The sequence below is a fragment of the Anser cygnoides genome, chromosome 12 (assembly GCF_040182565.1).
Source record: "Anser cygnoides isolate HZ-2024a breed goose chromosome 12, Taihu_goose_T2T_genome, whole genome shotgun sequence".
NCBI lineage: Eukaryota > Metazoa > Chordata > Aves > Anseriformes > Anatidae > Anser > Anser cygnoides.
This window is the reverse complement of record NC_089884.1, coordinates 4,023,776-4,048,464: the sequence shown is the minus strand read 5'-3', so window position 1 is coordinate 4,048,464 and position 24,689 is coordinate 4,023,776. Positions and strand designations below refer to the sequence as shown.

The following is a 24,689-nucleotide window of genomic DNA, read 5'->3' as shown; positions in this document are numbered from 1 at the left end:
ATAATTTCATTTTAGGAGAAAGGCTAATTTCTCATAGTAAATGAACTTACAGCTTTCTTCACTCCGGTTTTCATACAGGAGCAGGGACTCTACCACTTTCAATTCCCTTGTATAATTCTTCTCTCAAAAACAGGAACAAGATTTGACCAGAAAGGGAAGAAATCGGGAATTATATGACAGCATCAAACTGTGCTAAGATGGTCTTACTTCCCTGGTGATACTATTATCGACGAAAGCTGTTAAGTAAATCAAGGTACACAATTAAATACATAACACATGATTTAATGAGAAATCTTGTTTTATTGGTTTACACATCACGCCTACCGCTTCATTAAAAATAGCTCTTTATCAAGTCTTTTGTTTGAACACTTCCTTCTTGCTCATTATATTTTAGCAGACTAAAGTGCAATTATAATATTACATACCTGCTTCCCTGAGAAGACCCGATTTTCACGAACATTAATGCAAGGCTTTTTCTATGCTCCCAACAAAGCAGATTCAGTGAGATTTTTAGTGGGTTTGATAAAGGAAAATAGTAAGATGTTTTATGTAAGAGTGATGGAGAAAAAAACAAAGGTATTATAGAAATAAAATTGTAGACTACTGTTTTGCTAATATGTTTCACCCCCAAATTACTTTCATACAGTACTTCTTTCCAGGTGCTTTGGTACCGATTTATTTATGGTAGTGGTATAACAGAGAAGCACAGCTCTTTTTGAAGCTGTGGTTTAGTGTTGTGGTTTAACCTGGCAGGCAGCTGGGCACCACGCAGCTGGTCACTCTCTCTCTCCAGAGTTTTTTACCTTTCTTACCCAGAAAGATAAGAGTGCGAGAACTCATGGGTTGAGATAAAGACAGTTTACCAGGTAAAGCAAAAGCCACAAGCAAAGCAAACCAAGGAATTCATTCACTGCTTCCCATCAGCAGGCAGGTGTTCAGCCATGTCCAGGAAAGCAGGGCTCATTGCATGTAAAGGTTTCTTGGGGAGACTAACACCATTGCCCTGTACATCACCTCCTCCTCCTCCTCTACCCCAGCTTTTACTGCTGAGCATGCCGCCATATGGCACAGAATAGCCCTCCAGACATGCTGGGTCTCCTGTCCTGGCTGTGTCCCCTCCCAGTTCCTTGTGCACCCCCAGCCTCCTCACTGGCTTTACAGCACAAGGAGCAGAAAAGCCTTGACTCTGGGTAGGCACTGCTCTGCAACAACTAAAACCATAGGTGTGTTATCACCACTATTTTCATCAAAAATCCAAAGCACTGGATCATACGAGCCTCTGTGAAGAAAATGAACTCTATCCCCACCAAAAGCATGACATTTATACAGGTTTTATCATCAACACAATAACGGTATTGCTCTAGTATCTTCCATACAAGTTACCATTGTCTTGAAACTGACTGAGAATTTAGTCACCCTTTAATACATACCTCCAATTCATTTGTACTTAACAGGTGTCTAGAACTCATAGTGACTCAACCACAACAAATCAGACTTTGAATATATGGCAATGTAAGTAGAACAACTGATAACTTAAATAATTTTACAACCTGCTGTGCTGACTAAATTTGATTTATAAAGGATATTCTCATGTAAATATGGACACTGTAAATTTTAAAGCTCTTCATAGGTGAAGATACCTGTTCTTAGTTCTTTTAATACTTAGAGCTTGCTATTTTGCTGAAACTGAGACACGAAGGAAAGAACCTGTTCTGAGGCTTTAATGTGTTTTGTCCCCAGATACGCCGCACTATTACTGGCTGTATCCTCTAAGAAATATCGGTAGTTTACCATCATGCCACAAGAAGCTGCAATGCCCCGAGGGCTCGTGTCTCCCATCCAGTTTATCCGCCACAACTCAGCTCCATTCTGAAGATGAAAATTTGCTACCGGATTAAGAGCATAGCCACGATGTTTCTCTCCATACAAATACCAGGCACACAATCTCATAAGCGGCGAATGCAGTGCTTTGACTAATTTTTCTGATTTCACCCATTCACTGTTAGTTAACAGCTTTTTTAGAGTTTCAGTAGTAGAGTCCTCTGTGATCTCAGAGATTTCTTGGCGTTCTGATTCCGTAAAAAGTTCATTTCTTCCCAGTTCTTTTGTTTGTGAGGAGAGGAGACCAACAAGCCATTTTGTGAATCCAGGGATAGGCGACAGGGAAGAAAAAGCTTCTATCTGAGGAAGGTCTTTCTACAGACAAAAGGAGAAAAAAAACTCTTGAGTTCTGTTATGACTCATGATTAGAAGTTTGAGTGAAGATGAAGGATTCTGAGAATTAACTGATACACATAGACCAAAGGAGGGAAAAAAAAATCTATCACACTGACAGTAACAGGTAAGTGACTAAAAAGCATTTGGAGCTCTAAGAAAATTTTAACACTGACTGAATTACAGTCCACACACACCATTTATTTAAAAGTACTTACATAGTACTTACCAAACCTTTGTTCTGGCTTATCATTTTATAGGCAGAAATAAACAAATGCAATCATGTGCCATAAGGACGTTATTCAGAGGAAAAAGATTTAAAAACAAATCAACATGTAAGTTTTCAAAACCTTTTAAATAATTTACTTTTTATGTTTAACTAATGAAAGACTGTTCATGATTTCAGTCCACGAGGAAATCAGTAGAGGTATGATGTTTGTTTTTTATTGTTGTTTTGGTGGTTTTATGTTTTTTAGGAAATAACTAACTATTTCCTGAAGTTTTGGGAGAGGTTCTTTATACATGCCAGCTACTTTTCATGCTATTCACTCTATGTTAGTTTTGAGGCAAAATAGCAAAGAATAGAGAAGGCTGTTAAACTCACTCTTACTTGGTTTTAACAAAACTGACATCAAAAGTCAACCCTATTCAAGGAGCAGGGGGACAAGAACTGAGATAAGCCGCTGATGAGGTGGAACAACCACTGTGTTTTAATTACTGTTCATAAAGGAGGCAGTGGTAAGAACAGAGACGTTTATCAGCATTACAGAAGCATCTTAATGTCAACGGAAAATTGTCTTTAAATGACTACAAACCACATTTTGTTCTACTTTAAGCATTTCCCAGATAACCATTAAAAAGTCATCATCACTTAGACGCTATCTTATGCTAGCAAATGTTAATGGCATGCATGCTGCTACGGCACCTGAACTGCACCTGCACTGCTGCAGCCTCAGGTACCGCTGTGCTCTGCGCACCGCTGCTGTCTGTGGTCTGTTTTGTGAGGATACAGAAGCCAGGAGAAGCAGACGTGCCATATTCCCATTACGAGTTGCAGCACTAAGCCCTGCAATGTTCCTAATGGCTTCAATAATTGAAATAATACTCGGCTGGTTATTTACATCTTTTTCCTTTCCACATGGAGCTTCCCAAATAGAGTACTGCTATTCTGATGGCTTCCAGCACCATGACACAGACAGTCATCTCAGACCTACCGTCTCCTCAGTTTTATGAGTTACAACTGCATAAACTGACTAACCTCACCACCTCCCCTCATCTGAAGTTCATTAAATAGAACACAGATACATAAGGCAAAGAATTCTTTGGAGAACAGACAGGAACTAGATCAGGAGACAGAAGTTACAAAAAATCATCCCATTTCATCTCCTTGGAGAACTGGATAAAGCAAAAAGCAAATTATTTAATAAAAACACTCATTTCTGTATCACATTGAACAAAACAAGCATTTCTGTAATCAGAGAGCCTGGGAGATCCTGGCTGGGTCATACTCCCAACAACTACAGCTACCACGGTCAGAGCGCAATATTACTGAGGCGTTGATCTCCTCTGACTTTTTCAAGTCTCCACTCAAGGACATGATAATGTTTTATTTTGAGAGTCATTCTGAAGCGTGTGTTTGTAGCAAGATTCGTGCAGTACAACAAGGTTTCACTGCATTTGGATTTCATAAAAGAAAAAGCATTCTTTGGAAATTGATTGAAAGAGATGTCTGTGGAAGGTAATTTCTGGTGATATCTTAGCATCTCTTTCCACAATTTTAGAGAATGTTGCATTTATAAAGCAAAACAGTTATTTCTTACTGCAAACCATGGCCACATAAGATATGAATATAGCAAATATGTTTTAATTAAAAAATATTCCTTGGAGAAGATAGTTCAACATTTTTAGGAAAGTTTCCCCTCTGCCTTTGAAAAAAGGAGCAATGACCATGGTAAACTAAAATATGTATGTATAAGTTTGAAAATGAAAATGAAAAAGAAGAAGGTTGTTAGAGGCTATCTTTCTCTAGGCAGGAATTCAATGAATACAGGATGTGTTTCTTTTGACCCAAAAATGGGATTATATTCCTTCAGGATTTTCCTTTTTTTTTTTTCCCCGATTATATCATTTCATCCTATAAAAAGTAGTGCCTTTGAGAACACATTGCCTAGGTTTTTGATGTGTTCTTCACAGATGTTTGGGGTTAAAACCTGAGAGAGGAAGATGGAAGGTAGTGTTGAAATTTGGGAAGCTGAAATTATTCTTTCAGGTTAAAAGGGAAAACTGATTGGACCAAGAGAAAATGCTGCTTACCAGAAAGTGAAATCTAGAAGTCTTCTGCACCACCTCTATGAAAGCGCAGTATTTGAAAATACTGTTTTGGTACTGAACAGAACTAAAACTAATGGCTCTTCACACAACGTTCCCTGTGCTTACGTAGGGTAAAAATTCTGATCTCATCTCCCAGTTTGCAGAGGTGACAGGGTAACACAACATCCACTACGACGAAACAAGTGGATGATTTCTTCCCATACCTGTGTCTTAGTACTAACCACTGACAAGTTCCTAATTAAGTACTGCCATTTCGCTTCCTTATGATGTTGACTGCTCTTTATTTATCATTCACTTCCAGGAGCGACCTGCTCACCAAACCCAATGCAAAAATATTTATCAGGAAGTTGGTAGCTCCTGCTCTATTAATAGATACAACACAGATTTATTTAACTAACTTCTCAGGACAGATAAGACATAGGAAAGTGACCCCATTTTGAAGCTACAGCACAGACTATTACATATCTGATAAATTCTTGAGTGTAGGAGCTTATCTTAGCCGGCCACTTCTTGTAAAAATAAATAGATGCAGTGAAGTGTACACATTTATGTTGTTGCTAAATTGATGTGCGAGTTTCTAAGACTATTGGTGGAGATCCATTAATGTTTATTTTCTTGTCAGAAACCCACACACCATTAAGAAGCAGCAGCTGCTCATTTTGTTTTGGAGTGGATTTTTCGTTTTGACTGTCTTTTAGTTTTGGGGCTTTTTTTTTTTTAATTGCAGAAGCGTGCAGATTTCTCCTATTATCTAAAACTCATCTGAAACTGTCTTGCACTCTCAAAGCTGTAGTCCAAGGTCACATTTTTCATCAATGAAAGCAAAGCCTGTTTTGGAAATCATAATCTCCCCAGGTCACCTAGATCAAATTAAGGTAGCAATTATCAACAGTCCAACCAGAAAGCTAAAATCTGCCACCAATTGTTAAGCATTCTATTGAGTCACATAGTAGCTATCAGTTTTCTCCCCCAAATGCCACAGGCTATAAAATTCTAAGCAGTTTTCTCAAAGGCTCCACCAGTTATCTGTGTCTGTCATCTGCGGACTGAATTGCTATGATGTACCTTCTGCAGAGCTGCAGACCACTTAGATCGGCTATAAACACATTCTGAATTAAATGTCTGTCTAATGAGAAATCTGTCTGTCTACTCTTTTGCCAGCACCTATCAGCTTGCTAGAAAGGCATCTGCCTGCTTGTTTTCTAGCACCCACTTTTTTTTCTTTAGTTTTCTGAGATTGTTTCAGAATCCATTTCATTTCCAGTAGCAAAACAAGCTTAAATATAAGAAATAGAAGAGATTATTTAAGCTGTCTGCTCCCTGCCTTATATGTATATAAAGTATAGCCAAGAACGAACATGTGGCCTACTCTCAGATCTGTACAGGGAGAACTGGGACTAAAGTAGCATCAGTGGATGAAAGAATTCATCCCACTCCTTGCCCCAAAATAATCCAAAAAGCACATACTTAGACAACAACAAAAGTGTGTTTACAAAACCCTTTAAATTACTTGTGTAACAAACTTTCATCAAGCAACTACCAAAAAAAAAAACCGTATTTAGAGCAGCACACTGTCGCCCAGTGCCCAGTATTTCCTTTGTACCTGACGCAAGCTCCTTCCCTGAGGCCCTGTTATTCTCCGTTATATCCCTCCCTTTTACCCAATTGTATTACAATAACTGTGGCAGAAGCCAAATCGCCAACTGTGGCAGACTATGCAGAGATTAAGGATTCAACCTACTGACTGTGCGCATATAAAGAGATGAAAATGAGGACCCATTTCTGTGACTCAACTTCACATGTCCTCCAGCTGCTTAAGTTAGTGCAGGACTCAAAGGGGGGCCGTTGGCTTCTGTGCAGAACCTCAGACTAACTGTGCTTAACACCGAGGGTTGTAATCCTCACCAGAGCCTCTACTGCTGCACTTTCCCCGAATGGTCCTAATAAAAATACATTTGCAAGAAATATTTTCACGAGGCAAGCTGTGATAGACAGTCTTTGAAGGTGAGCAGTGCTACCCTATATAAGTCAGCAGTGTATGTAACTGGTTCGGGAGAATTAGCAAGAAGCGAGGGTTGTAATCCTCACCAGAGCCTCTACTGCTGCACTTTCCCCGAATGGTCCTAATAAAAATACATTTGCAAGAAATATTTTCACGAGGCAAGCTGTGATAGACAGTCTTTGAAGGTGAGCAGTGCTACCCTATATAAGTCAGCAGTGTATGTAACTGGTTCGGGAGAATTAGCAAGAAGCTTTCTAAAACTTAAGGTCTAAATTGCCCGTTAATGAGATTTTCTTTTAAGGAATCTGGTACTAACTGGATTTATAGACGTAACTTTATAGCGTAGATACTATCTAATTCAATGTTTCAGTACAGTTTTCAAAAGTCTTCCCAAATAAAGGCTTCATTGGGGAGGGGGAAAGAATGGCTATTAGCATGTTTCTAACTTAGTGCATGTCTTTTTCTGATCTAGTGATACACATTCATGACATGCCCGATCTAGAGCTTTTCTTAAGAGGAATGACAGATGAGAACTCAGTTTTGAGGTTACAAAGACATTTACAAGTGGAAGTGTCAGAGCAGGTTAAGCTAAGGCAAAGTCAGATAAAGGATTTTTACTATAGGGTAAAAAAAGTTTTAAGAGTTTGCAGTGTCTTGGGAAAGTTTGAATCGGATAACATTCTGCAGATCAAACAGAGGTCCACAGAAGTTAATTCAAACAAATAACAAGTTACAAAAGTGTATTTAGCATCAACTGCTCACGTACAATGAACAACAAAATCCTCAAGTCCTTCAAATGCTCTCTGCAAAGTATTTTAATTAGTTAATTTAAAGACAGGCTCAACATATGTAACCTGCAACACCTGAACATTTAGCAGTGCTCTAAGGAGAGATTTGTTTATTTCAAAGCAATGCAAAGGTTACAGAAAAAAATATTTTCCTACCAGAGACCTTATCTATTTTTTTTTTTTTTTTTTACAAAGGCAGCTGCAAGCTTAATGAGATGTAATTTCTGATACTAACAAGTTTTTTTTTTGCTGAGACTACATTGTTTCAGCTGCTGTCACCAAGTCAACTCAGCACTACTGTTACATCATGTGTGCCTTCTCAAGTAAGTGACTATTATGCTGCTGCAAAGAATTATGTTCAATCTGAACATACACAACCTTGGAAAGTCCTTTACTTAGACCTGACCAGAGAGAAAGAGTGCACATGCATGCAATTTAACGCACTGAAGTGGGACTTTCAGAGGAGGGTAAAAAACAGGCTGCCAAGAGCAGTGCCGATCACATGCCCTGCCTTTGCCTTGAACCTAACTGCAGTGTAAGTATTTCACACTATAAGTATTTTGAAGCTGAAATGCACACAGCTTCTCTCCTCTGAAAGGTGAAGTCCGCTGAAGCAAGAGTCACCACATTTACAAGGAAAGCTGAATGAGTAGGCATCACAGAAGTACATTAAGTAATTCCTCACCCCAAACACTGATAACAACAGCATGAGAACTTAGAGTCACTTCACAGATGGGAAATAGGTAATGGGAAATGATTCTCGCAGATTTCAAGGCAACAGATTCAAGAACTCTGCTCTGGAATGAAGAGGAAGAAAGGAAGAATTGGGAAGATAAGAAAAAAATATCAAAGAACTGAAAAAAATTATTAGAGAACCACATCCATCATGGATAAACAGTCCTGGATTATCCTTCCTCTCGCTAGCTCTGTTCAGCCCTACAATGGCACCCCAAGAAGACAAGGAACGGTGGTTGTTACAGATGTAAACCAGCCTTTAACTTGGCCTTTCATTAAAATCACTGTACATTTCCAACAGATTGGGGCTTTAAGCCCTTTTTAACTCACAAATTATAGAACCAAAATAACAACACTTCCACGTGCTTGCAAGTGGTACTTCAAGCAGTTTGGGACTAAATTCTATCTTTTCACTCCAGACCTCATGACATGCCCGATCTAGAGCTTTTCTTAAGAGGAATGACAGATGAGAACTCAGTTTATTTAAAAATTATACAGCTTGCCATCTACCTACAAGAAGGGGTCCTTTGCTGTCCAAGCTTTACAAGCTTGTCATAAAATACTACCAAATAAAAAGATTTCTGGAGAAAGGCATGAAATGTATTGTACTTTACACTTCTGTAAACACTTTCTTCATATCCATTCAGCAGAGAAACAGATCTGCAGTGGATGTGAGGTGAAGCTATCTATCTGTTCTCCCCACCTCAAAGTAAGAGAAAACCATGCTTTGATTTTGAATCAGAAATGTGCCAAAGAGTCAGGAAGAAAAAAAGTCTTTTCTTGCGTTGTGTTCGCATCATTACTGTTATTAAAAATAGCCACAGTAACTGGGTGGGCTTTTGATTTTGTAAGACTGGTAAGACTGTATGTCCGGTCAAAGAAAAATTTAAATCAATTAGCTCTAACTACAAGGTGCAGGTTAAAAATAACATTATATGAAGTTGCTCGGAAGGCACAGTGACTGTTGAGTGCCATACTTTTAACTCACAATGCAGAACAAAACTTGGATTTACAATACCACCTTATTTTGACTGTTGCTATTAAAAAAAGTGACTGGTATCTGGCCAAATAAGCCTAATAATGTGTATACAAAGATGGATCTCATCACTGTGCAATTTAAAATATAAACTCAGCTTCTGCATCTGAATTCCTACACGTAAATAAGCATTCCCTTGCATTTCCAATTACATACACGTCTTACACGCTGTTAGTGGCCACAACAAATTACTGATTTTTTTCACCAAGGTTAGTGTCAAAACTACTATTTTTTTTTTATTTTCCTCACTTATTACACATACTGTTATTTGTTTATGAAATGTGACTCAAGAGTAACAGGCATAGGACCAGAAATTCCAATTGGAATGGGACACAACAGTGCTAGTTATTTTATGCCTTAAAAAGATTCAGTAGAAGAAAAGGGCTGGAGGTGCAAAGCGAATGGGGATAATGTGCGTAAAAGTTCATAATGTCGATGTAGTATAAATATGTTTGATAACAAACAATAAAACACTACATAGAAACTTTATTTATTATAATGTCAATCTTATGATAAGCAAGAAAGTAACAAAAAAATACTAAAATAGTTATCTTTCAGGTGTACTTAAATCTAAAAAGGGTCAGCCCCTCCATATGCTGATTGAAAATTCTATTGCTATATGGTTAAAAAAAACATGAAAACTGGGGGAAAATATTCTTACACACTCCCTCCTAAACAACAGTTTGACTGTTACTGCAGTTTCACGCTTCTGAAGGACATCGGTGGCTAGCCAAGTGTACTGGGTGAGGTAATAATGGGCAGAGGTGACTTACTGTCCAGATGCGAAGTCTGCAAGGCCATTAACATTTTTAGAAGTAAGACGAGATTGGGAGGATTAAATTTAACTTTAAAAGGTCTGACCTAAAGGGAAAAGTCTGACCTGTAAATAAAAGCTGGTTTTGGCAGATTATTAAAGCCGACGTCAAGTTGTACAATCAGATCAGGCCTCCTGAAATACTGGCCTGCGCTCCCCTTCATAAATTTTCACCTGCACGCAGCCTGAGCATTTCAGGTTGACTGACGGATGAAGAAAAGTATCTGGCCTTGTTCTGAAGAGATGAGGAGATTAAGATTTCTAGCAACACACAACCAACTGTCAGTTTTTGTACTCCCAGATAGAATAACTATATCCATGCAGCATGGAATAGCTTTGGGAATAGGAATGAGAAATAAGAGTACAGATAATGACAGTTGTTCCTGAATCACAAGAGAACAGCCTAATCCAGTTCTTAAAGGTGTCTCAACCATTCTGTTTTCTATTCATCATGTATTTGACGAACAATGAAGGAGGGCTGCATTTTACAGTGCTGAAATGTAGAAGCTTTTGTCTTAATTACGAATAAGAAACCAATTATTCTGTTAGATCAAATTTCAGAACTTGGGTCTATGTTATCAAAGCATGGTTTGTCCGTTTTCCTTTGTAACCCACTCATAATTCTTCCAGTGTTGTAAGCAATTTAGTGATGGACAAATACATTGTCAATGGGGTTATTTTATGAGAGCAACTCAATTATCCAGAAATTATTTTTCAGATGTGAAAGTAGATAACTGCATGAATTTATTCCAATTTCCCCTCAGTCAAGATCAGACAGATGGCACAGCCTAATTATACCTGGACTATTGCACTTTAGACAATTAATTTAAAAGCCATTTTGAAAGCAAGAAGCAACAAAATTCAGCCAAAATATCCATTAAAAAAAAAAAAACTTCAGGGCAGCCAGCTATGATTCAGTACTTGACTAATCAATCATTTTGTAGTAGTAGAAATTTGGTGCATCCAATTTTGAGTTATTTTTGTAAATAGAACTGAAGTTCTAAATCATCGACAATTTTCCAGGCATCATTGCTAATCCACAAGTTGGAACAATGAATACAAACACAGGCATTGACCATTACTTTGAAGTGGTATCCTTGTTAATAATTTAATACTTAAAGACTGTTAAATGAAATAATGTACTTAAAACAGAAATCTGTCTCCTTCACAGCACTCTGTATAAATGAATTTTCATTCTTTTCTCCTGTTACTTGGAAGACGGCTCTAAAAGAGCTAGTCCTAAAGCCACAAACAATAACCCTACAGCATGCCACCATATTGTATAAATTCATAGGTTTTCATAAAGTAACTGATTCCTGTAACTTTCAACTGTTGAAGACATCTTCCTATATTTTAAGGAGTGTCTGAGCAAAGAGATTTTTTTTTAATTATATATTTTTTACCAGGCAAACATGAACATTACACATAACTAGCAGCAATTCAGTGTAACAAACAGGAAAAATAATTCATTTATGTAATGAAATTACTCCTACTGGAGCAGCCATTAGATTTCAAACAAGAAACAATTAGGTACACTGAAAAGAGAAGATGTTGGTCAAGGCCCTGTTAACACATGCTGAGCAGGAGGGCTCCTGTTTAGCATGTGTTAACAATACTCCACCCGCTCAACTGTGGGACAATAGTGAATCTGATAATACACACATCAAACTAAAGCTAAATTAGAGATACGTTCAACAGAAAAGTACTAATTTGATTTTTAAGCACCTATCCAACTGTAACGAGCATATGTCAACCAAGTATCTACACTATCTACCTCTGGCTGACATCAACCAATCGCAGAAAATGTTCTTCCAACTCTTTCCACGTTTTCAAAAGCTGTTCTGGTAAGAAGTTAAAAGTGTATCAGATCTGACAGTTCCTCACACTGATAGATGTGAGGAAATGGAAGCTAAAACAGCAATGTAAGGGGAGCATATTGGCCAAATGTTATGTTACGTGCCACACCTACCTGCAGCTCCTTTACGACCCGTTTGATGAGGTGATTCCCAAGTTCTACACCTTGCAGTCCTTGCTGAGCCAAACTGATGGAGTAGAAAATTGCTGTTGTGATTTTCTCTGCATCTTCTGTTTCTAAAGATTCCACATCTTTTACTATGGACTGGAAAACGAGAAAGAAAACAAAAAATCAGTTGTAGTTATTACTCTAATTATGGTGAGGGGACCTTTCTTTTTTAACTTTCAAATGTATTAACACATTTTCCCACTGTTTTATTCATTATTCTCTGTGAAAAACAACAAAAATCTAATCAAAAAACATTAAGAAAAGCTACTTATCCATTAGGAAGTGCAGGAAATTACTGTAATGGGGTTTAAAATTTTCAGAAGCAATTGTAACTGCTTTGAAGTTTTAATCTCATTTTACTGTCGTTTCTTATTTCTTATCTTATTCTTCTTGTGATTGAAGAAAGCACCACAATTTTCTGAGTATCCCTGTCATTTTTAAAAGGAAAACCAACTCTCTCAACTCCTTAAGAAATGAAATCAAACCAAGGCATACATTGTAATTTGAGCACTTTGCTGCGTACTGGATATATCAGTGACTGTACCTGGATGCTGCTGGAGATATCACTGGTTAATGCAACATGCAAGATTATCAGTGGTTCTCCTGGGATTGCACAGTGAGAAAAAAAGTAGCATCTTCTATATGGCCCAACTCGGCGCTTCAAATCAACCCAGTTTCTAACAGGATGCACAGCTTCAGAACTCAATGAGGGGAAAAGAAAAAAAAAGTGTTTGTTTTTTTTGTTTGTTTGTTTTGTGTTTTTTTTTTTCCCATTTAAAAACAAAGGTCAGCTGCCAATCCTACAAGCTCAGTACTTTTCCCACTGATATCAGCAACAAAATTCTCAGACCAAAAAAGGAGAATCAGGCTGCAATTCAAAAAAGTAAAATCCATCACCAAACTGTGACAAAGTCAACTGTAAAAGCCTACTGCATACCAATACTCTCTAGCTTTGGGATATGCGCATTACAAGATTTCACTTGCGCCTTCTATTTGGTGTAGGATACCTGATTCAGATGACTAAATCACTGAATAAGTGTGAACACACTTCTAAGGAATTAGCTTTCCCAAACTACAAAGTAGAGACATGATCATCCTTGTAGAATACTTCAAAGTTTTCACAAAAAAAAGTGAGAAAGGATTTCCAGTAATAATGCTGTCTAACACACAACTTTAAAAGCTCCGCCTGATGCATATCTTAGAGCATTTCTGCTCTTCTACTTCAACCTATGCTAAAATGTGTTTGTCACTAATACACCACCCATATACATTACAGTGTCACTTGCTTTTAAAAGTATTCAGATATTACTCCGGGGTGTTTTGTAAATGGTTATTTTGAAGATTTATGTAGTGTACTGGGCAGATACGAGAATGCAACATCTTTTATTTCAAATAGGTTTTAGTAAGCTAACCAAATGCTTTAATATATCTTAACAATATATATACCTAGTTGAAATTAAATTTTTACTAGCACTCCCACAGCCAAACCTTCAAACAATCATTCAAAACATTCTTTTCTCTACTATATTTGAAAGTCTAGTATGTTTGCCAAATAACCTGAAGATTAAGTGACATATTACAAATTCTTTTTATTTGGAAAAATCAGCTTGTATAAGACCTATTTTCTTTGCCTCATCAACATTTAAGTCACGTACTTACAGAAATTTATTTATAGATTCATTTTTTTTTTAGTTTTAAAATGACAAAATGCCATACAATTTAACTTTTATTCAATCATCTCCAACTTCATCACTACAATTTTAAGTATTAGACAGAAGGTCAAGAATAAGTGCTGTAGATCTGCTTTGGCAGGGGGATTGGACCTGAAGATCTCCTGAGGTCCCTTCCAACCCCTGCAACTCTGTGATTCTGCTTATTTAAAAAAAAAAAAAAAAAAAAAGGTGCTCTCTTCACAGAGTTTACAACCACCAGTTCTGCACACCTCACCAGTTCCAACCAGGGAACCAACTCAGGGAATGTGGTAGAGAGAGTAACTGAGAAGGATGAAAGGAAATTCATTTACTAGGAAGACAGCTGTCTACACATGCAGCATGTATGCTGAAAGATCATAGTATCGGACAACAGTTCCCCTTCACTGTTTAATTCAATCTTTGTAAGTGTGCTCTTAAGTGCATTAAATGCAACTACTCCTTAATTATTCTTTGCCTATGGCTAAGTATTGAAGAAGCAGTTATCTTGAAAATAGTGGATCTCTACAGTTAGATGTGTTTCATCACTTCACTCATAAGCATTAGGAACTTTCAGCACTTACTCGCTGATTTTCTGGAGCATTTCACAAGGTGATTGCCACGTGACCCGTTCCAAATTTAGGAATCCTGTTGAAAACCACTCTGAAAGCATGTTCTTCAGAACACCACTCATTTCCTGCACACAGGAGAAAGACGGACATATTTGCTAAGTAAGCTAGGTATAGCATACAAATGCACGTAGAAACAACCTTAATTACTTCAAACTACATCCTTGGGAAGTTCAAGGAAAACAATACATCTATTTGATGAAAGGCCTAACAGCTCAGCTTTTCTCACTGGGGACTAAAACAACGTCTGTTTACAGACAGAATGAATTTACCATCAGTAGTAAACTGCAGATAGGAAAATGGAAGATAACACAAAACAACGTAGATAAAAGGCAAACAATAAATGCAAGTGTTTGAGTAGTCTTGACAATAAAGCAGCAGCTGCACAGGTGCTCAGATGCATTAATTTAAATATCATGAAACAAGTCATAGGAAATTTGATGAAAATAAGGATTTTAAATTAAAGAAAATTTTCTACCTCTGAATCTCTTCTGAGTATTCAAGTAGGTCATGCCTTAGGAAGATTTCCGCACTAGATCCAACAGCACTGCAGCTGCACATGCCCGCCCATTCAGGATAATGAAAAGAAAAACGCATACCTCTGACCACTATGTACCTAAAACCATAGGATTTACAGAATTTTTCTTTTAATGTCTATATAAACATGAAAAATTTTGAGGAAGAAGAGCAAAAGGAGCAGCATAAGACTACAGAACTCAAAAATCACAACAGACTCGAAACAGTGTGATACTAAATTAAAGCCAATTCTAATATCATATACTTGCAAAAGCATTCATCATAATAATGAATTTTATATTCTGTACTAATTTCCTACTGCCTACATTATTAAAGACTTTCTGTCTAAAATTCTTTGAGTTTAGAAAGTGTTCTTGAACTCCGCACAGCATGAATATTCCTTAGAGAGATTCTAAAGCTTATTTTTCTTTCTTATTTTTGCTTTGCATATAGGACGCAGTGTGATACCAGCACCACCTTACCAGCAGCCTGAGCAGAACTGTAGGCTTACCTGAAACTAACTTAATAAATTAATTCTTTGTTGGTCTTGCTCAGTAGAGCTGTCTTTAAGTTACAAAATAGACTAGCTAGATGTCCTGAAAGTCTTCAGTCAAACTATACTTCCACCTGTGCTTGTATCACAAGGCAATATATGCTAATAAATGAATAAAAAAAAAATTAAAAAAAACTTCTTGATTTTCTTTTGAAAGCTCTGAAGACTTTCAAAAATAACCGTACAACACACTGGTCAAATATCCCTTGGTGTAGTGATCACCTCCACATATTTCAGGATTGTTGGTGATTTTTCTGTTTGGTTTGTTTTTTTGTGGTCAGGGCACAACATAAGCCAGAAAAAGTTAGCTACAGTTGTCGGAGCTGGGGTCAAACCATCAGATTCCTGCGGCTCTCCCGGCATCCACCTGCTTTTTGGAGAAGCAGCGCCACTTCCAGCTGCAGGCTAGCAGCTAGGAGGGAAAGCTGCCGATGGCTGCACTCCCACCAGTCATTTCAAGCACACTGCTCCGCGTCTACTGGCACAGCCATGGCTCAGATGGCAACGAGTGGCTTGGGAGAAGGCCAGTTATACTACGGGGAGACTGGTACAAGTGGAAAAGGCACGAATCTGATGTATTTTGCCTCTTTGAAGCGGGTACAGGTTTAGCAAGTGCGCTCCATATGATGGACATAATGTTGCCCAGCTGAACTGAAAGTTGCTTTCCAAGATGCAGAACCTATTATTGAGCTGCTTTAGGTCCAAGGTAGGCTGGTATAAAAGCCATGCAACTGTAACAAAGAAAGCGAAGCAGATGTGCTTTAGGTAATGATTTTGGCAGACAGGAATATTGTTTATGGGCAATTGTAGCTCAATTCAAATAATCTGTCACTTGTAAATAATAATGTTTCATACAATAACAGGGCTGCATGCAGGCCAAAGAATTGTGCATACTGACAAAAATTCTTTGCGTAGAGAAACACAACATACTCTGTAGGATCCAAAATTCTGTTTAATTCAAGTCATTTTGAGCAAAATACTGAGTTGTGTTTAACATAGTAACATACGCTAAGTCACTGAAAGGTTCAATTCAAATAACAACATTCTCAAGTAAGGTTCTGCCTTTTCATAAATGTAGTTGTAAATAAATTATTTTAATTTCAGAGGACTTTCTAGCCATAAAATTATTGGCAATGTTTCATTAAAAAAAAAAAGAATCACACATTTATTATTTAGCAGTCCAATTTTGAATGTGAGCAACAAGACATACTCAGATTAGTATTAAAAATTACCAGCTATACTTTGGTTTCTAATAACTGTGTATAATAAATAGTGATTTTGCTACAAGGTGGCAAAACACAGGCTTTCTGATCTTCACATCAGGTCCCTATTTATTGGGCAACAGATGGGAAATTTTATGAAAAAAATATTTTTTTTAATTAAGAAAACCTGCCTCTGATGAGGAAACTATTATTTCCATTTCCCTCTCTAACTACCAAAACAAAATATCCCTTACATTAAAAATTCATATTCACATGTTAACAAATAAATGTAATATGAAGCAGCAGCAACTAACACTCCATGGAGATCAAGCAGACAGCTCAGTTACCATCAGTAGCTGGTCAGCTGTCTCGTGTTTTATATTGTTGGATGTCTTAATCTTTTTTTATTAAGAATTTTCCCTCTTTTGGGGCATCATTTTTGCTCAACTGCACAATGATTACAGTGTACAAAAGTGTTTTCAAGTGACTTTATCACCTGTATATGTTATTTAATGTACTCTACTGAACAAAATATTAATGCTTTATCAACTACAATCAAACAGTCCAAGCTGTTTCTGCATTGATATGCTTTGAGGAAATACAAAAGTGTTTTATATTCACACCACAGTAGTGAGTAATCCTTGTTTTAATAGGCCTTTCAAACCACAAAGTAAGAACTAAGACCATCTAAGAAATATTTTGGACTGGGCAAAACCAAAATCCCAGCAGACCATATAACGCATTCTATAATTTCCCTCCAGCATCATGAAGATACATTCAATTTTATTTCCACATTTCATTTTCAATGCAGATACAAATACACAGGTTATAAAACTCTTGCTGCAAGTTTGCTTTTATGTATGTTAGAATTTAAATCAAATCTACAGTAACTGAACGGCTAGAGATGCCTTCTGATAGGTAAATACCAAACACTTTCTTTTTTTCATGCAAAAACTTTTAACTTTTGGTTGTTTCCTCTAGATAAGGGCTGCTTAGATCTTTAAAGGAAACTGCTTCAATATTCGGAGTGAACATTGGTGCCCTTGCCAAGGAGACTACAGTTATTTCAAGTCAATACAATTGTGCGAAATACATACAAATAAATACATCCTTCTGTGGACATATGTAGGTAAAACACCTATTGCCACAAATATCTCCTCTCCCCAGATAGTCATGTACAGCCTACGTACCAAAAAATTCTCCCCTGAAGCCCAATTTCTCCACAAATATTTAAAACCATTTTCCCCAATTATACGTAGTGTTCAAACCTTTGAGACAATTAAGAAAAAATAAGAATAATTCAAGAAAATATGTAACTTTAGATCCTTGTATTTATGAGTGGCTGCTATGAGGGGGAAAAAAAAAATCAAAACAACTACGAGATTCTTCCTTTTTTCTAGTAGGCAAATATGAGAACCACAGTATTGCAGATACGTCGTAACTACTGCTTAATTATGGAACCAGGCTCATTTATAAAAATTCTTTTTCCATTATTTCTTGCCAGCAACTTGAACTTTCAACTGACTTTTTCCTAAATCATATAGAAAGATGAAGAAAATTCTAAATGTGATAGATCACTGTTTGCTACCAAGGATAATGTTATGAATTCTTCACCAGAGTCTATATTTCAAATGCCAGAACTGAGAAAACAAGAAAAATATATAATAAAAAAAACACACCTCTCGGTAGGAAGGAGCTGGGGCAGAAAAAGAACTAATGTACCTGGGAGCGTTCCGCACTGCGATAGGGAGCGCTACCCTCAAACGAGAGGGTTTCAGCAAATTTCATGCTGGGCATTGTAAGGGGGAGGCATCAGAAAATTAACTCATGTATCAAGACACCAGAAAACGTGCATGGCCTGTGGTGGAAGGCAGGTTAACACACAAAAAGACCAGGAGAGAGAAAGAGAAAAATTCCAAACAGCATCACGAAAAAGAATTGTGCCCAGCTACACTGTAATTTAACTTTTCAAAGAATGCCTTCTGACACTACTGGTTTTTGGAAATGGTCATTGTAACATTATCCATAAGGCCTATGATAGTAACAACAGAGCCATATGTTTAACAGAAAAGAAAACCCACCTCTGGGACATGTTATGAAAAAAATTTTTTCTTTTCAATACATCTTCTATGTATTTTTGGTGGACTCTTTAGGAAAGAGGCTGCACGGCTTCAAAAATACAGTTTACTGCTAATTTTTGCTATCTGATTATCAACAACTCATCACCTTTTAAACATCCACAGAAAGACACTGACTATGTCATAACAACTTGTCACTGAAAGTACCCATAATTTTCTCTGTCTTGCTCTAGGTGACAGTTTTGCATTATAATAATGAAATTAAATATGAACTGAACCTCGCTTACAGCACGTGCCTTTTCTTTGCACAGCATGCCATTTTAAGCATTTCCAACGCATTGTTCAGAGTTTATGTTAAGGATCTATGGAGGTCTTCCAGTAAGGCAGTCACCACTCTTCTCCGTTTCTTATAAATGAGCCTTTCTAACCCAATTTGCCTTACACTGGATCCTGACAGATAAGACACTTACAGAATTTTTCTATGACTTCTGATTTAATGGACACTGCTAATACAGTTCAGTGACCTCAGTGCTCTGAGCCTTCCACAACTCTAATAATGAGACGCAATTTGGAGAGCAGAGCAGCGATGCACATATCACACAGTACATAAAAATCAGAGTAACTTAAGCAAAAGTATTTCTTCACTTTAGTTGACGGTTAAAGTAAAAAGTCATTTATGAAACAGGCAACCGAAAGCTTTATGAAGGTGTCTATACTCAGGAGTAACTAAAAGACAACACTGCCCTGGTTTGCAGAGCTTCATCTATTGTGTTAATGATTCAAGAACAATGACATTAATGGAGAAACAATCGCCAGGTATTTTGCATCTTCTTGGTCTAGAAATATATTTTAAGAAATTCAGATTGACAAGAGTTCATCATATGTAATGATGATACTGCAGGATTTACTATCCATCCCCAATTCCAGAGCTTCTCTATACTTTTTTTCCATCTCTTTCTTGTAGTGAGGGAATCCAGTCAAAAGCCACTCTAAAACTGTCCACTAAAAGATCATAAGATACATCTTGTATCATGAGAACCCTTCTCTGCTCAAGACTTAAATCCTTTATTAAATAGAAAAAAAAACAACAATCCCCACTTCAAAAATAGCCTGAATATTGTGCCGTATCGATTTCTCTATTCTTGACGTTTAACCTCAGAATGGGTAATACAGTAACTCACACCTACGTCTTGAGTTGTCAAAGTAAATACGCACACCCGCACACAACTTCTTGATAACCCACTTGAGCTGGCCACCTGCTAGTAACCAGCTCCACTGCAGAGACAGTCAAAGTTTCCCACGGGCTGGGTACTCCCTTAGTAGCCTCTAGTTATTCCAATGGTTGCTTGCAATAGAAGCAAGTAGATTTTAAAGGCCGAGCAATTCAGAAGCAAGACCTAACTTTTTCCAGACAACCTAGCAAGAACAGCTGAGTAACACATAGCTTCACATCTGGGTTGTCACGGAAAACAGATCAGACTAACATAAATGAACCTCCAAATTGAAAAGATGCAGTATCTGCAGTAAATTCTCACAGCCAAAACAGTCAAACAAACAAAAAAAAAAACCAAAGCAAACCAGTTCTAGCTTACACTTTCCTGGCTATGCATTACTTACCGCCACCTCTCACTTTAGCCCATATTACATTTGAAAAATAAATCTTACCAACAAGTGCAAAAAAATGACTGCAAGAACAGATTTGGAGAACTAAGCACAGTCATGACACCAAACCTTTCAAAAATCTTTTGAGAAGAACCCTTTTATTGAAGCTTCGGTTTTGCAGACAATATTCTCCTACTTTCAAATGGGTTTAGTGTGTTTCTGACATAACATATTATTTGCTGCACATGCATTCAGATGTTTTAAGCATTTCTGTTTTGCTAATTTTGCAAATTCAGCCTGGTTTTACCATGCTGATCCAACTGATCTTACCATTCTGTTACTACTTCAGTCATGTGTTGACCACATTTCATTCAAATATCTCTTTTTCCAGCAAAATTAGGAACTCATCACTGACATCAAAAACATCCTTAACAAACTTAACTTGGATCTAAACATAGACAAGTTTTAGTCAGTACATGTGACCAACTCATTGTCTTTCTTCCAGAGAGAATCTTCATTGCCTTCACAAAGTCCTGTCACTGCCTGCCACGTTGTTCTTTCTTCCACGCTCACTACGCCTTGCTGCACCATATAATCATGGTGGATGTTCCAGCTCACCCATTTTCTATGCAGTACTGAACCAAGCCACGACAGAACTTCTTTCTCCTGTTGATATTCTTCACCATTAGCACGGCAGCTATGTCACTTGCGGCCCTATACCAGGCTCAGAAGTCACATCACTTCTGCGGTAAGTGTCTGGTGCAGCATGACACCACCTGGCAGCTGTAACATCGGCCACACTGTGTCATCCTGTGGCAGCGTGGCCCTTCCTCCAGTGCGCTAAAGCCAGCCCACAGTAGCTCGCAGCCCAGGTTCCCACTGGAGAGGCCGTTACTTCACACCACCAGCCGCTCCCTTCCTGCCAGGCTGAGCTGCGTCACCAAATCCAGCTCCTGTTGGTGCCATGGCCTGCGGGAAGGAGCTTTGCTGTGTTACACCAGTGAAGTGGGATCACAGGACACCCCACGCCACATCCCCTCAAGCCTCCCCCGACTCATTTTGGGGACCCCCGGCCCGGCCCTCACCTTGACGTGAGGCCCATCCACCGCCTTTGCCGCCAGCCCCTCCACCAGGTCGCCCCTCAGCTCCACCAGGAAGCGCAGCCCGCCCTCGAGGCGCCCCAGGTGCTGGAAGAGCGCCCGGTAGCGGGGGGTCAGGTAATAGCGGAGCCGGTCCTCGGCCTGCAGCAGGGCCCCCTGCTCCCTCTCCTGCTCCCGGGCCTGCAGCACCTTGGCGCTGAACTCCGCCACCCGGCCGTGATCGGCGCCGAAGTCGCGGGCCAGGCAGCCGAGCAGCTCGGCCCTGCGCGACCCGGCCTCCAGGCCGCGGTAGTACCGCACGAACTCCGCGCTGCGCCGCTCCGCCGGCGGCGGCGCCTTCTCCTTGGTCTCGTAGGGCGGCAGCAGCGGCACGGAGCGGCTCAGCACCTCCTCCATGCTTGCGCCGCCACGCTCGGAGACGGAGCCAGCCGAGGACTGACCCCTCCACGGCCCGGCCGCCCTCAAAACCCGACGGAGGCTCCGCGGCACCGCCCAGGGCCCGAGGCGGGGCCCGAGGCGGCTTAGCCCGCGCCGCAGCCCCCGCATCCCCGCTCCCCACACGGCCGCCGCCGGGGCCAGGCCGCGGCACCGCCCACGGAGCTGCGTCGGGCGCGCTGATTGGCTGGCGTCTCAGCCCCCGCCAATCGGAGGCGAGAAGGAGAAGCGCAGGAGAGTGTGGCAAGGGGTGGAGGGGCGCTGCGGACGCCATTTTGGGAGTGGCGCGCGGGCGAGCGGTCTTCCTCTTTCAGAGGTGTTACGTGGCTCGTCTTCATCGCACAAAGCTTTTCTCGCCCTCCTTTCTTCACTGAAAGGGTGGCGAGGCACTGGAACAGGTTGCCCGGAGGATGTGGCTGCCCCATCCCTGGATGTGTTCAAGGCCAGGCTGGATGGGGCCTTGGCCAACCTGATCCAGTGGGTGGTGTCCCCGCCTATGGCAGGGGCTTGGAGTCAAGAGGATCTTCGAGGTCCCTTCCAACCCAAGCCATTTTAGGATTCTATGATTCTAGCCTTCACTGTACAGCCCAATGGTTCCTATTCTTTCTTCACCTGTTGCTCCCATTTTCCATGCGCGCACTGCTGTTTCCCTCACGGCTCCTCCATACCCAGTACATGAGCTTTAGGCCAAGCTCCACGGTGAGCCAAAGGCCCTGACAACGAAACTTTGTTTGGCAACATGGATAATGCTGATTTAAGACTGGCAACATCTAAAAACGCATGTCCACATGGTCTTAAGGGAGTTAACCTGTTTGGGCTCCTGGAAGACGGCCAGCTTGAGTGGCTGAGCAATGTACAAGGGTTATTTCGTAGTCCCAGGACATCTGGGCCAGGCCTGATGACATATTTCCAGTCTGAAATAAGTGCATGAGATTGCGCAAATTCAGTTTTGTAATTTCAGGATGTAGTCCTGAAAGCAGTGTGCCCTCTGGAACCTGTAAAAAAGCCTCCAGTGGTAAACCCAAAAGTCCTCTTTGGGAGGAGTATGAGAGGACTCTTAATGAACTAAGTTAAATGTGTACACGCTGCTTATGGGTTTTATACGTCCAGTTTTACAAAGATGTATTTGTTTCTGACATTCCATATGCTCTATCCTTATTACTCTGACATGCCCATTAAACCAAGAAAAACATGTAGGTCAGATTGCTGTCAGTGAGATTAGGACTGAGCAGCAATTGTCCTCACTTTGGGAAACATAAGGATTCTTGATTCTCCACAGCTGAAGAATTGAAAACAGTATCAAGCCCTCTCTACCAGTGAACAGAGAAACATAAAAACAGCACCACTACTTGTGTGAAATATAATTAAAAATTTCTAGAATAATATTCTAGAGCTCCCAAGAAAAAATAATAATAATAAAAAAAAAAAAAAAGTGATGTCAGCAGTGTAGCACTGGGAAACTGAGGGTCATAAGATAAGCTTAGATAGCGTTAAGGGAGGGAAATATGACTCAGAAGGATTACAATATATGAAAAATACTTTTTAAAAAAATCCAGAGGCAATGACTTACATTTCAGAAATTCCCTTAACAACTTTATAACTCCATTTTCAGTAAAAGAAAAAACCCTCAAAAGTTGGCTGGTTACTGCTTCTGTTTCTCCTCTAAATGAAACAGGCTGTCAAAGCCAGCTTCTGTCTATGTCAGATTCACACACTAATATTTTCCAAGAGAGAGGAATTCCAAGACTTTCACCAATTAACATGATGATATTTTCACACGTACTGTTTAGAAACATGGATGCTGCAGTTTTAAATGGGTACCCATTAGCTGGGCACAACTTTTTTCCACATGAAAACTAAAATAAACCATTATTCATCAATGCTCCATAATGAGAGGTGGAAAGATATTTTATTTTATTTTATTTTTAATTTTTTTTTTTTTACATCAGGGTGGCTAGAAATTGAACATATTCTTCTGTATGCTTGGTAGTTATCTTTAAACTGCTGTATTTGTTTGTCAGATACATGGTCATATAATAAACCTCTTTACAACCCATGATGCAGATTTTGTTAACGTAAGCCTAAAATTTGTGCCAGAAGACTGCTTGTGCCTGGTTAGTCTTTCTGACTGTTCTTGGTAGTGCATGTCAGCTTCTGAAAATGGTATTACAAAATGGTTACTTCTGCCTCATCAGCCAGAAAAACCTAAAGACTTACGCGCATAGGTAACTACAGGAAGACGTGCCTCCTTAGTGTCTCAGGACACTTGAGTATCTATGAGTAAAATAAATTAAATCAAAGTATTAAGGTATTTACAAAAATATAGGAAACCTTACACACCAATTCAGTTTCTGTGTGATTCAATGATTCCTAGAAACTTTAGGAAGCTCAAGACAGAAGTGTTAATAAAAGGAGGGTGGTGGTATAAGTTGAAGGCTTCCTTACAACCTCCCAAGAAACAGCATTTCTTAGGATCTAGTCCAGTGTTTCTGGCTTTTAAAAATCCTACACAGAAATCCATTTTGATGACCTTCTCAGACTGGCCTTGGTTATTCTTGAAATAACATACTTCTCTTGTATAACCTACAGGCAGTTAAAAACTAGCTGCCTAGTTGATCTGCAAGTAAATACAGTGTGATGTAAGATATAAGGCTTTGTGAGGTAATAGATTTCTTTTGAAATCTTCTATTACTTCTTTTGTCCCCGGGGAAAACTATTATTGTTGTCGGCTGCTGCTTCAAAAATGAAAATAGGTCTCTTTCTCTCAGGGCCTGAGGGCTCTAATGGAGATTAAGGGGCCTGACCAGCTTCACCTGGGGCCTCCTCTCACACCCTGCCATGGCCCTCGGAGCTCCATTTTGACTCAGCCTGGAGTGTTTCAGACCTTTTCTGAACTAAGTTGTAGGAGCGTGGGTCTCCAGCTCAGGCAGAGCCCTGCCTGTG

General features: G+C 39.2%; 1 protein-coding gene across 1 annotated transcript; it reads right to left on the bottom strand.

The window, feature by feature from the left end:
* Window positions 1-280: 280 nt before the first annotated feature.
* MLYCD (malonyl-CoA decarboxylase) lies at window positions 281-22,232 on the bottom strand. The gene is given in 6 exon segments (XM_013195032.3): window positions 281-2,196; window positions 11,890-12,039; window positions 12,488-12,644; window positions 14,216-14,328; window positions 21,297-21,842; window positions 21,845-22,232. Coding segments are annotated over 6 exon segments (1,827 nt in total). The 5' UTR covers window positions 22,172-22,232; the 3' UTR covers window positions 281-1,662.
* Between the last annotated feature and the right edge of the window lie 2,457 nt (window positions 22,233-24,689).